At 41.6% G+C, this 13193-nt stretch overlaps 1 protein-coding gene across 1 annotated transcript; it reads left to right on the forward strand.

Annotated features, from left to right (window-relative positions):
- The first annotated feature begins 5628 nt into the window (after window positions 1–5628).
- LOC120033417 (zinc finger protein 226-like) lies at window positions 5629–12659 on the forward strand. The gene is made up of 2 exons (XM_038979773.1): window positions 5629–5881; window positions 11184–12659. The coding sequence occupies exons 1-2, from the start codon at window positions 5689–5691 to the stop codon at window positions 12089–12091; spliced, it is 1101 nt and encodes a 366-aa protein (XP_038835701.1). The 5' UTR covers window positions 5629–5688; the 3' UTR covers window positions 12092–12659.
- The last annotated feature ends 534 nt before the right edge of the window (window positions 12660–13193 follow it).

Here is a 13193-nt window from a genome sequence, read left to right on the forward strand (position 1 = left end):
GGAAGTGTATGTTTCATGATTAACCACTCATGGTGGGATTGTGATAACATACATAAACTCCAGACCTTTTGTTCACTCAAACTTGAATACCTCAAAATCAAATGCCGACCGTATTACCTCCCAAGATAATTCTCTTTGGTTATAGTCACAGCTGTGTATATTCCCCCTCAAGCTGATACCACGACGGTCCATAAAAAACTTCACTGGACTTTAAGCAAACTGGAAATCACATCCTGAGGCCGCATTTATTGTAGCTGGGGATTTTAACAAAGACAATTTGAGGAAAACGCTACCGAAGTTCTATCAAAACATTGACTGTAGTACTCGCGCTGCTAAAACACTCGACCACTGCTACTCCAACTTCCGGGATGCATACAAGGCCCTCCCTTCGGCAAATCTGATCACGACTCCATTTTGCGCCTCCCTCCCTATAGGCAGAAACTCAAACATGAAGTACCCGTGCTAAGGTCTATTCAACGCTGGTCTGACCAATTGGAATCCACACTCCAAGATTGTTTTGATCACGCGGACTTGGATATGTTCCGGGTAGACTGAGAATAACATTGACGAATACACAGATATGGTGACTGACTTTATCAGGAAGTGTATAGGAGATGTTGTACCCACTGTGACTATTAAAACTTACCCTAACCAGAAACCGTGGATAGATGGCAGCATTCGCGCAAAACTGAAAGCGCGAACCACCGCATTTAAACATGGCAAGGTGACTGGGAATATGGCCGAATACAAACAGTGTAGTTATTCCCTCCGTAAGGCAATCAAACTGGCAAAACGTCAGTATAGAGACAAAGTGGAGTCACAATTCAACGGCTCAGACACGAGACGTATGTGGCAGGGTCTACAGACAATCACAGACTACAAAGGGAAAACCAGCCACGTCGCTGACACCGACGTCTTGCTTCCGGACAAGCTAAATACCTTTTTCACCCGCTTTGAAGATAACAGGGCGGCCCACTACCAAGGACTGTGGGCTCTCCTTCTCCGTGGCCGACGTGAGTAAGACAAGCGTGTTAACCTTCGCAAGGCTGCCGGCCCAGACGGCATCCCTAGCCGCATCCTCAGAGCATGTGCAGACCAGCTGGCTGGAATGTTTACGGACATATTCAATCTCTCCCTAACACAGTCTACTGTCCACACTTGCTTCAAGATGTCCACCATTGTTCCTTCCCCCAAGAAAACAAAGATAACTAAACTAAATGACTATCGCCCCATTGCACTCACTGTAATTATGAAGTGCTTTGAGAGGATAGTTAAGGATCATATCACCTCTACCTTACCTGACACCCTAGACCCACTTCGATTTGCTTACCGCCCCAATAGATCCACAGACGATTCAATCGCCATCGCACTGCACACTGCCCTATCCCATCTGAACAAAAGGAATAACTATGTAAGAATACTGTTCATTCAATTATCCGCCGCCATTGTTGCAACCCCTATTACTAGTCTGTTCAACCTCTCTTTCGTATCGTCTGAGATTCCTAAAGATTGGAAAGCTGCCGCGGTCATCCCCCTCTTCAAAGGGGGAGACACTCTAGACCCAAACTGTTACAGACCTATATCCATCCTGCTCTGCCTTTCTAAAGTCTTCAAAAGCCAAGTTAACAAACAGATCGCTGACCATTTCGAATCCCACCGTACCTTCTCCACTGTGCAATCCGGTTTCCGAGCTGGTCACGGGTGCACCGCAGCCATGCTCAAGGTACTAAATGATATCATAACCGGCATCGATAAAAGACCGTACTGTGCAGCCGTCTTTATCGACCTGGCCAAGGCTTTCGACTCTGTCAATCACCGTATTCTTATCGGCAGACTCAACAACCTTGGTTTCTCAAATGACTGCCTCGCCTGGTTCACCAACTACTTCTCAGACAGAGTTCAGTGTGTCAAATTGGAAGGCCTGTTGTCCGGAACCCTGGCAGTATCTATGGGGGTACCACAGGGTTCAATTCTCGAGCCGACTCTTTTCTCTGTATATATCAATGATGTCGCTCTTTCTGCGGGTGTATCCTTGATACACCTCTACGCAGACGACACCATTCTGTATACATCTGGCCCTTCTTTGGACACTGTGTTAACAAACCTCCAAACGAGTTTCAATGCCATACAACACTCCTTCCGTGGCCTCCAACTGCTCTTAAACGCAAGTAAAACTAAATGAATGCTTATCAAAAATCGCTGCCCGCACCCGCTCGCCCGACTAGCATCACTACTCTGGACGGTTCTGACTTAGAATATGTGGACAACTACAAATACCTAGGTGTCTGGCTAGACTGTAAACTCTCCTTCCAGACTCATATTAAGCATCTCCAATCCATAATTAAATCTAGAATCGGCTTCCTATTTCTCAACAAAGACTCCTTCACTCACGCCGCCAAACATACCCTCATAAAACTGACTGTCCTACTAATCCTCGACTTCGGCGATGTCATTTACAAAATAGCTTCCAATACTCTACTCAGCAAACTGGATGCAGTCTATCACAGTGCCATCCGTTTTGTCACCAAAGCTCCATATACCACCCACCGCTGCGACCTGTATGCTCTCGTCGGCTGGCCCTTGCTACATATTCGTCGCCAGACCCACTGGCTCCAGGTCGTCTATAAGTCTTTGCTAGGTAAAGCTCCGCCTTATCTCAGCTCACTGGTCACCATAACAACACCCACCCGTAGCACGCGCTCCAGCAGGTATATCTCACTGGTCATCCCTAAAGCCAACACCCACTTTGGCCGCCTTTCCTTCCAGTTCTCTGCTGCCAATGACTGGAACGAATTTCAAAAATCGCTGAAGTTGGAGACTTAAATCTCCCTCACTAACTTTAAGCATAAGCTATCTGAGTAGCTTACCGATCTATAAATAGCCCACCCAACTACCTACCTCATCCCCATATTGTTTTTATTTACTTTTTTGCACACCAGTATTTCTACTTGCACATCATCATCTGCACATCTATCACTTCAGGGTTAATTTGAGAAATTGTAATTACCTCGCTAATATTGCCTATTTATTGCCTTACCTCCTTACTCCATTTGCACACACTGTATATAGATTTTTCTATTGTGTTATTGACTGTATTTAAAAAAATCCTATGTGTAACTGTGTTGTTTTTTTGTCACACTGCTTTGCTTTATCTTGGCCAGGTCGCAGTTGTAAATGAGAACTTGTTCTTAGCTGGACTACCTGGTTAAATAAAGGTGATTTTTATTAATAATAATAAATGTAAAAGAATTGACTATAGCTCAGCATTCAACACCATAGTCATCATCATTAAGCTCGGGGCCCTGAGTCTGAACCCCGCCCCTGGACTTTCTGACGGTCCACCCCCAGCTTGGAAACAACACCTCCACTTCGCTGATCCTCAACACAGGGGCCCCACAAGGGTGCATGCTCAGCCCCCTCATGTACTCCCTGTTCACCCATGTCTGCGTGGCCACACACACCTCCAAGTCGATCATCAAGTTTGCAGACGACACAACCGTAGTAAGCTTGATTACCAACAATGACGAGACGGCCTACAGAGAGGAGGTGATGGCCCTGGGAGTGTGGTGCCAGGAAAATAACCTCTCACTCAATGTTGACAAAACAAATGAAATGATCGTGGACTTCAGGAAACAGCAGAGGGAGCACGCCCCTATCCACAGCGATGGGACCTCAGTGGAGCAGGTGGAAAGCTTCAAGTTCCTCAGCGTACACATCACTGACGATCTGAAATGGTCCACCCACACAGACAGTGTGGTGAAGAAGGCGCAACAGCGCCTCTTCTCAACCTCAGGAGACTGAAGAAATTTGGTTTGGCATCTAAAACCCTCAAACTTTTACAGATGCACAACTGAAAGCATCCTGTCGGGCTGTATCACCGCCTGGTATGGCAACTGCACCGCCTGTAACCGCAGGACTCTCCAGAGGGTGGTGCGTTCTGCCCAACACATTACCCGGGGCAAACTACATGCCCTCCACGACACCTACAGCACCCGATGTCACAGGAAGGCCAAAAAGATCATCAAGGACAATAACCACCCGAGCCACTGCCTGCTATCATTTAAAAGGCATGGTCAGTACAGGTGCTTCAAAGCTGGGACCAAGAAGAGCTGTTTTTCAGTCTATCTCAAGGCCATTAAACTGTTAAATAGCCATCACTAGGCGGCTTCCACCCGGTTACATAACCCTACACCTTTAGAGGCTGCTTCCCCATATACATAGACTTGAAATGGCCACTTTAATAATGGAACACTAGTCACTTTACTCATGTTTAAAGTTTACATACTGCTTTACTCATCTCATGTGTATATACTGTATTCTATTCTACTGTATTTTAGTCTATGCCACTCTGACATTGCACATCTTAATATTTATATATTCCTTAATTCCATTATTTTACTTTTAGGTTGTGTGTATTGTTAGATATTACTGCACGGTTGGAGCTAGAAACACAAGCATCACTACACCTGCAATAACATCTTCTAAACATGTGTATGTGACAAATAACATTTGATTTGATTTAACTCGCATAAAAACTGTGGATGGAAATGTGGCTACTGTGTACGAGACATTCACACAGGAGGAATCTTACAATTGTCTGTCAAATGCTTAAGTGCCAAAAGTGCATTGAATAGTCTTTAGAGAATACAAACTAAGAAGAAACTATATAGGCTAAGTGATGATTGCTTCAAAACAAAGGCTTAAGCAGACACATGGAGAGAATGTAGGGGAACATGACTGTGCCCTGTGTAGAGAAGGGCATCAGACAGACAAGTTACTATTGTTCATAGTTTTTAACTTGATTATATTAGTCTCCTTTTATAACTTGTCATGTGAACCCTGCCAGGCAATCACTGCACAATATCTGTCAAATAATTGGTCCAACGATAGTGATACAATTATCTTGATCTGATGAAATCCACGTTGATGCAAGCTGTTACCGAGTCTAGCTCAAATGGTCACTTAAACTAGCCCTATTGAATCCAGTAGAAACCATTAGATTCCAGTTTAGCCCATTAGACACCAGTAGCCATTCTCTACCTGAACAAACTGGATTTTCACCTAAGGAATTGATACATTGTTTATCTACACATACATGTATGAGACCTACTTCGGTGTGTAGTTATCATGTGTTTTGCCCCCTATTTATTTTTTATTTTTTAAAATATATATATAAAAAATATAATTGATATTTGAAAAATAAATAAATATATTCTTTAAAAATATAAAATAATCCCAGCCCCCATCTCCGCAGGTGGTCTTTTGCCTTTTGGTAGGCCGTAGTTGTAAATAAGAATTTGTTCTTGACTTAACTGACTTGCCTAGTTAAGTAAAATAGTATTTTCATCCTTGTAAGTCATAAAACGTTTTATGGAAAAGTTATGGAATGATTTCTTGAAGAGTGGGAATCCTGTTTTAAAAAACTAAACAATTAGTTCCTGTTCCTCTTTAGTTTCACATAATATTAATCTTATTTTGAAGAGATCCGTGTGTTTTATAACTAGTATAAAATGTTGATAATTCAATTTTTGCTTTTATTGTTAATTTTACATTTTCACATAATATTACTCTTACTTTGAAGGATTAAAAAAACTTGCCCAGGAAGTTCTTGCCCCGGAAGTTCTTCTTGTAGGCTTCACGGGTGACGGAACGCAACGCGAGCTAGCCATTTGCACTATTTGAAAAAAAATGTCTAAATTGGAGTTGTTGAGAGTGATTTTTAACCAACGATGTACAGGCGCTGCGGATGAGATATTCAGAGCCGTTGCAAAAACGATATCAGAGTACCAGGACAACGTTTATCTATCGAAAGAGGACAACCGACGTCTACAGGGGCTGCTTGACATCATCCTGAAACCTGAGATAAAGTTGTATAGAGCAGGTTTGTTACTTTCTCAGTATTCAACATTCATTTTATAAACATTTGCATTGTTGAGGATTTAATTCAGTGCTGCAGGAAGCTAGCCTAAGTAACGTGGCTAGAAAACCTCTGTGCTGACAGCTAGCAAATTCGGCAGCCATGTTGACTTGCAGTTGAACATGATTAGGGGTTGTCACTAGTTACCACAGCCACAAAATCAATCGGCTCTATCGTAAACATTTATGAAAGCAAAAAGTAGCTTTTTGGTATTCATTTAAGGTTATGTTAGCGTTAAAAACAGATTTTAATTAGATAAATTGTAGAACAGGCGGGATTTCTGACTTTGAAACAGAGACCGTGGAGCATGTATTGCAACAGTGTGGGCAGTATCAGAGGGAAAGAGGTAGCGATCTAGAATGAGGGAGAAGAGGATACAGGAAATTAGTTTGAGTATATTGAGTAGAATGTTCTTAGATATAGTGTCATATTTAATATTTTTTAAGGGCAACGGGGTTGGCAGGTAGGTTTTAGTTTCACCCTGTCACTGGCCCACACTCCAGGACAGTAGGTGGCGGTAATGCACCATAACGTTGGATGCCAAGATAAACCACACCAAATAAGAAGTTTATGACTTTGGCTGTGGTATCTAGTGACGCAACTATGGCTGGGGGCATCTTCATTACGCCAATTCTGTTGCAAAACAGTTATTAAACAGAAGTGAATGAAAAGGGAGGGACCTACCTGAATTTGTCAAATAGAAACACTCGTTTTCTCTGTTTCCGTTTGGTTCTTAAAAACGGTGAACGGTTTCCGTAATGATAACGCCCCAGATATACTGTATGAGGAGATGCTTGTCTTCTCCCTAACAATTGGATTGGATGTCCACAGAGCAGAACGGCGGGCTGTCAAGCTCCTGCCTGTTCCTCTTTTTGGATTGGTGGATATATCTCGTTGTTTGAATACTTTTTGGAATATTTGACGAGGGGTGTTGAAGTCAACGGACTGTAGTCAACGGACTCAGTGGAGAATGGACGCTATGCTATTCTCATGAATATGCATTGAAGTCTTGAATTTCAACAGGGACAACTCCGATATAAAGTGTTTTTTCTCAAAGTTACCAGGATGTCAGTGTATCATATTTATATCAGTGGCACCATCATTTGGGAGGATGGGCTCCTAGTATGGAATCAATGGAAATGTATTAAGGTATGTGTTTGATATCATTCCATTTACTCCATTCCAGCCAATATTATTAGCGTTCCTCCTCTCACCAGCCTCCTGTGGTACACTTGTAATAACCTAAGTGTTACAAAACGTATTAGATCAAAAACGTCAAATTTGATCAAAATGGCAATACATTTTTATCTTGACAAAATTCCATACTCATTGCCCCCCATGCAAAAACTCCTCACTTGCGTAATAATTAATGACCTGCTTAATGTGGACAGATTTTGGGTGGAGTAAACCCTCTCGCTTCGCCTCTTCCCCTCTGCCATGACTCCACTAGCAGCCTGCCTCTGCATAATTTCTAGCCTGAACAGCCGCTAGTAGTCGCTGTTTCTGTCTTTTGACGTTTCCACTATCGTTTGAACAGACATTGTACATTGGCTAGCACACTAATTTCCCTGCTACCAGTGAATACATTAAACATCCTCCAGTCAGGTTGCAAAAGATGCCGGTGTCTTCCTTACTAACTTAAATGGATAGAGGCAAAAAAACTCAAACGGGCAGAATATGCCTCTTTTCTTTATGAAACACTTTTCCAGTTAATGGCCAAATCAACTGAAATCAACACAATTATTTGATTTAGGGCTGTCCCTGACAACAACAAAAATCTTGGTTGACCGAAAGTCTTCTGTTCTTTTCACAAATCTATTGCTCAAATTTTCAACATATTTATTCTATATATAGAGACACTCCACGTGTTTTAATAAAATCAACTATATGCATTGAGCTTGTCTGATGCTTTAAGCTTACGAATTTATGCCTCAAGAGGGCGACAGGTCTAGATAACCAGAAGGAAAAAAACTTAACCTGACCCAACTATTCTGCTCCAGCTCCTGCTGGCTTTCGCTGATTCTGCCATTACTCTCCTGAAGTTGCCGGGAATAAGCTACACGAGGAGTCGGCAACCTTTCTCATGTGGAATGCCAATTTATCTTACCATTTCTGCGGATCTGTGAGCCAGTTATGGTTTTCATATGCACATCTTCATGAAACAGTTGAATTTAATTTATAATAACGTCTTCATATCTTAATCATTGTCATGTAGTTAATCAAAATTCTATCCAAATAAATGATACCAACCTAAAAAGTAACTTCTATTGCCATTGCCAACTATGTAAAAATAGCCTACATAAGGCCAACAAATAAAAATATTGCAGCCGGCAGGTAGAAAATATCCTGATTTAAAAATAAATATCCTATAAATCACATTGGCTACATTTGGCCTGTCTGCAACAAACTTCAAACATTGTATTAACTTGGGTCCAGCTGGAAGTGTGCTACTTGCAACATTGTATAAAATACAGTGAGCTCGGGACAGACACAGCTGTAGGCTATTTGCGCAAGGGATAAGAAGCCGTGCTTGACTTGGGCAGGAGCTCACCAGAGCTGAGTACCGACACCCTCAAATTTTCATCCGCTTGAGCTCCTGTTCCTCTTATAGAATAGTAGCTCAAAAGTATTGTGGAGCTCCTGCACCTAAATATAAGCAGTACCATGACCCAAAATGAGTACCAGAACCTTTTTCAGTCCAAGTCAAGCACTAATAAGAAGCCTATTTTTATGACTTTTCCACTGGATCAGAGCATGATATTTTCCCCTTTCACGCCGAGTGGTTATCGAAAGAGAGAGAGCTGGAAAGATTTGATTTTTTTAGAGACCTAGTTTGCTTGCTGTTTAAGGTGAAGAAAACATTACTTTGAGAAGCTCCACAGGTGGTGGTGCGTTAAGCCAGTCAGAAATACTATCAGATCCCCAAATGGGCACCTTTTCTATGCCTACATTTACACGCAGGCCAGGTAGCCTGTAGGACTACTTCTATGCGTGCAGATCCTTACTCAACATTGACAGCAGCACTTCATACAAAACACAGTGACTCAATTGACAGAACTCAAATGGAATTAAATAAACCAAAACTTGTTTCTCACAAGTGTAGTGTAGTATAGGTTGTGCAAACAATGTGTCCACTCTGACAATGAGAACAGGAAGACTGGAATAATAATATTGAATGCATTAAAAGAAATGACCGTAACCAAAGTAAAACATTGAAGATGAGTATTTATAAGAATTAACGGTAAATGGACTACTGGTGATATACACTACCGGTCAAAAGTTTTAGAACACCGACTCATTCAAGAGTTTTTCTTTATTTGTACTATTTTCTATATTGTAGAGTAATAGTGAAGACATCAAAACTATGAAATAACACATGGAATCAAAAAAGTGTTAAACAAATCAAAATATATTTTGAGATTCTTCAAAGTAGCCAACCTTTGCCTTGACAGCTTTGCACACTCTTGGCATTCTCTCAACCAGCTTCATGAGGTAGTCACCTGGAATGCATTTCAATTAACATGTGTGCCATGTTAATTTGTGGAATATCTTTCCTTAATGTGTTTGAGCCAATCAGTTGTGTCGTGACAAGGTAGGGGTGGTATACAGAAGATAGCCCTATTTGGTAAAAGACCAAGTCCATATTATGGCAAGAACAGCTCAAATAAGCAAAGAGAAACGACAGTCCATCATTACTTTGACATGAAAGTCAGTCAATACGGAAAATTTAAAGTTTATTCAAGTGCAGTTGCAAAAACCATCAAGCTCTATGATGAAACTGGCTCTCATGAGGACCGTCACAGGAATGGAAGACCCAGACTTACCTCTGCTGCAAAGGATAAGTTCATTAGAGTTACCAGCCTCAGAAATTGCAGCCCAAATAAATGCTTCACAGAGTTCAAGTAACATACATATCTCAGCATCAACTGTTCAGAGGAGACTGTGTGAATCAGGCCTTCATGGTAGAATTGCTGCAAAGAAACCACTACTAAAGGACACCAATAATAAGAAGAGACTTGCTTGGGCCAAGAAACACAATCAATGGACATTAGACCTGTGGAAATGTCCTTTGGTCTGGAGTGCAAATTGGAGATTTGGGGTTACAACTGCTGTGTCTTTGTGAGAGGTGAAGCTGGTTGAGAGAATGCCAAACGTGTGCAAAGCTGTCATCAAGGCAAAGGGTGGCTACTTTGAAGAGTCTAAAATATATTTTGATTGAACACTTTTGGTTACTACATGATTCCATGTGTTATTTCATAGTTTTGATGTCTTCACTATTGTTCTACAATGTAGAAAATAGTAAAAATAAAGAAAAAACCTTGAACGAGTAGGTGTTCTAAAACTTTTGACCGGTAGTGTATGTAATGGGGAAGTGATATACACTAACAATCAAAAGCAAACAATTCACACAATGAAGTTATGAAACAATGAATGTGCACAAATTGCCGGGAGAGAGCGCATTCTGGACAGTGAAGTGCATTGTGCATCTGGGCGCATGTTCAATCTGACGTTTGCATTGGCCATGCAGCATTTATGATGATATGGCCTCAGCAGAAGTCAGGGCATTCATACTTCTTGTGCTTCACAGAGCAGTGCAGAGATGCTGTCAAGGAAGTGAGTTTGTGTTTATACAGGATGTACCACCCCCACCTACTGTCAACCAATCATGTCAATGTGGAGCTATACAGAGCCCTCCGCATTGTTGCAAAATTTGTGAGGCGCATGGCGATGCGGTACAGAGCTCGATTTGGCCTCTGCATCACACCCTCCATATGGAGTCTCCGACCACATTTTCGAATCAAGCATAAATTGGCTATAGTCTAGGCTTCCACAATGGATTAGTTCACAGAGATGGGCGCAGATATATATATATATTTGTTACTGCTCTACTAAAACAATCTCGGTCGACCAACAGCCTAACGACCCAAACAATTGACCAATCGATTAATTGGGGTCAGCCCTAATTTGATTTGACATTGCACAGTTGCCTATCACTTCCATAGATGTTTTGCTAGTTGTGGCTTAAGTTAGCCAATGTTTGTAGTGGCTGTTTAAAGATTCATAGACTACTTTCAAGGTGAAGAACCAACTAGTATTATGTTGTAAAAGGCTGAACCTATCCTTAAACAGGGACCCCATTTTTTTTATGTCAGAATTTGTCTACACTGTCAGTTAAGGATGAAGCACTGCCTGACATAAGACAATGCAAAGACCACCTATCTCATCAGCTTATAAATTCTAACTCATCTTTTCTCCTTCCCTTCAGATTTTGAGCAGTTCATTGTCTCTGAAGTGGAGTTTCCCCCTGAGCAGCAGCACTTTGAACAAGAGTGGAGCCCCGATTTGGGGCAAGATGACTGGAACCCCATACAGATTAAAGAGGAACAGGAGGAATTCAGGATCATCCAGGAGAAGGAAGACTCTGTATTCACCCTTGCCTGGGTGAAAAGTGACTATGATCAGTACTCAACTCAGTCCTCACAAACCCAAAGTGAAGAATACAAAGACAGAACAAAACCTAAGGAAGTGGATTCTTCAAAGCCAACCAGTGGCTCTCGGCCCCAGCCCAAATCGAGGAGGACACAGGCAGAAAAGGGAAAAAGATTTATCAGCTCCAAAGGTAGAAAATCAATGGATCTGAAATCACCAGTGCAAAGGAGGTGTCAGACAGAAGATAAATCATTTTGCTGTAGTGATTGTGGTGAACGTTTCACTCAGATGGGAAAACTGAATTCTCATAGGATCATGATACACTCCAGAGGTAATCAGTTTCGCTGTGATGAATGTGGCAAATGTTTTGCTCAGTGGGGATATCTGGATTCTCATATGAAGATTCACACAAGGGTGAATTGTGGCAAAGTATTCACTCAGTCTGACCGCTTCAAACCCTCCTTGACCACTTTGAAGGATCACACAGGAGAGAAATTTTATTGCTGTGGCAAATATTTTTCTAATGCTGGGTCCCTGAATTATCATAGGAGGTCGCACACAGAGGAGAAATCGCATCGCTGCCACAGTTGTGGCAAATGTTTTTTAAAAATTAGGGATCTGAATATTCACAGGAGGATTCACACAGGGGAGAAACGTTTTCGCTGCCAGTTCTGTGGAAAATGTTATAATCAGCACACTTCTCTAAGTTATCACATGAAGAATCACACAGGAGACATCTTATAACTGTCATTATTATTGTGGCAAATATTTTCGTCATGAAGGTAATCTGACAGCGCATATGAGGATTCACGAGGGAAATCAGATAATTGTTGCTATAGTAGCAGATCTTTAAGCACTGGCAGTCACAAGTGCGTATGAGGATAATCAGATGAGCAATAAACTATTTTGCTGTCAAGATTGTTGTAAATGTTTCACTCCTTCCAATCTGAATTGTCTGGGGAGACGGAGGGAGGAACCACATTAATACCATGACTGGCTAATCTTTCACAACTGCCTTTCATTTGACACTGCGTATGAGACATTCACACAGGGGAGGAATCTTCCACGTTTTCTGTCGACAATGCACTTCTGGCACTAAAGCATTTAATTGTCATCGGAGAACACACAGCGAAGAACAACTTTCAAAGCCTAAAATGGTCACCTGAGGACACACTTGAATGACCTTTACTCTGGTAGTCCTGAAGCCTGATTCTCTACTCAAATCAAATTTTATTGGTCACATACACATATTTAGCAGGTGTTATTGCGGGTGTAGCGAAATGCTTGTGTTCCTAGCTCCAACAGGGCAGTAGTATCTAACAGTTAAAAAAAAGGCACCAATTCGGGAAAGTTGTAATGCTGGGGAGTTACCGCTGTTCTGATATCCAAAAGTACTTTCCGGCTGTATGTAATAACACAAAACGTTCTGGGCCAGTAATGTAAGAAATAACACACACACAAAAAAATACCGCAAAGTTACTTAGCTAGAAGCAAAGCTGCCATGTCTGTCGGCACCATCTATGCATAACTACTAAAGGCCATAATCAGGACATATTCTGCTTAACCTGTCATTTTCCATTCTGTATTGGCTGTAACTTTTCATTTAAGTGTGAAGCTGTATTTTTCCACTGAGAATAGAACTTGTATTGTTAATTGCGTAGCCCGTCTCTTCCAGAAACCATTGTGTGTGTGTGTGTTTCATTGTTCAGTATCACCCATCGTCTATAATGATGCATGTATGTCTCATTCAGAATTAATATTCTTGCCACTCCGAAGAATAATTTGCGTTTGAGCCATTTGCCATTTTAGCAGTTGTATCTTGAAGAGGTTGCTGACTTTGTGCAGA

The sequence above is a fragment of the Salvelinus namaycush genome, chromosome 40 (genome assembly GCF_016432855.1).
Source record: "Salvelinus namaycush isolate Seneca chromosome 40, SaNama_1.0, whole genome shotgun sequence".
Taxonomy (NCBI): domain Eukaryota; kingdom Metazoa; phylum Chordata; class Actinopteri; order Salmoniformes; family Salmonidae; genus Salvelinus; species Salvelinus namaycush.

Excerpts from the sequence above, each read along its gene's own strand:
- LOC120033417 (XM_038979773.1), top strand. The coding sequence starts at position 5,689 with ATGTCTAAATTGGAGTTGTTGAGAGTGATTTTTAACCAACGATGTACA. Across the intron at positions 5,882-11,183 it reads GATAAAGTTGTATAGAGCAG|ATTTTGAGCAGTTCATTGTC; the intron begins GTTTGTTACTTT and ends CCTTCCCTTCAG.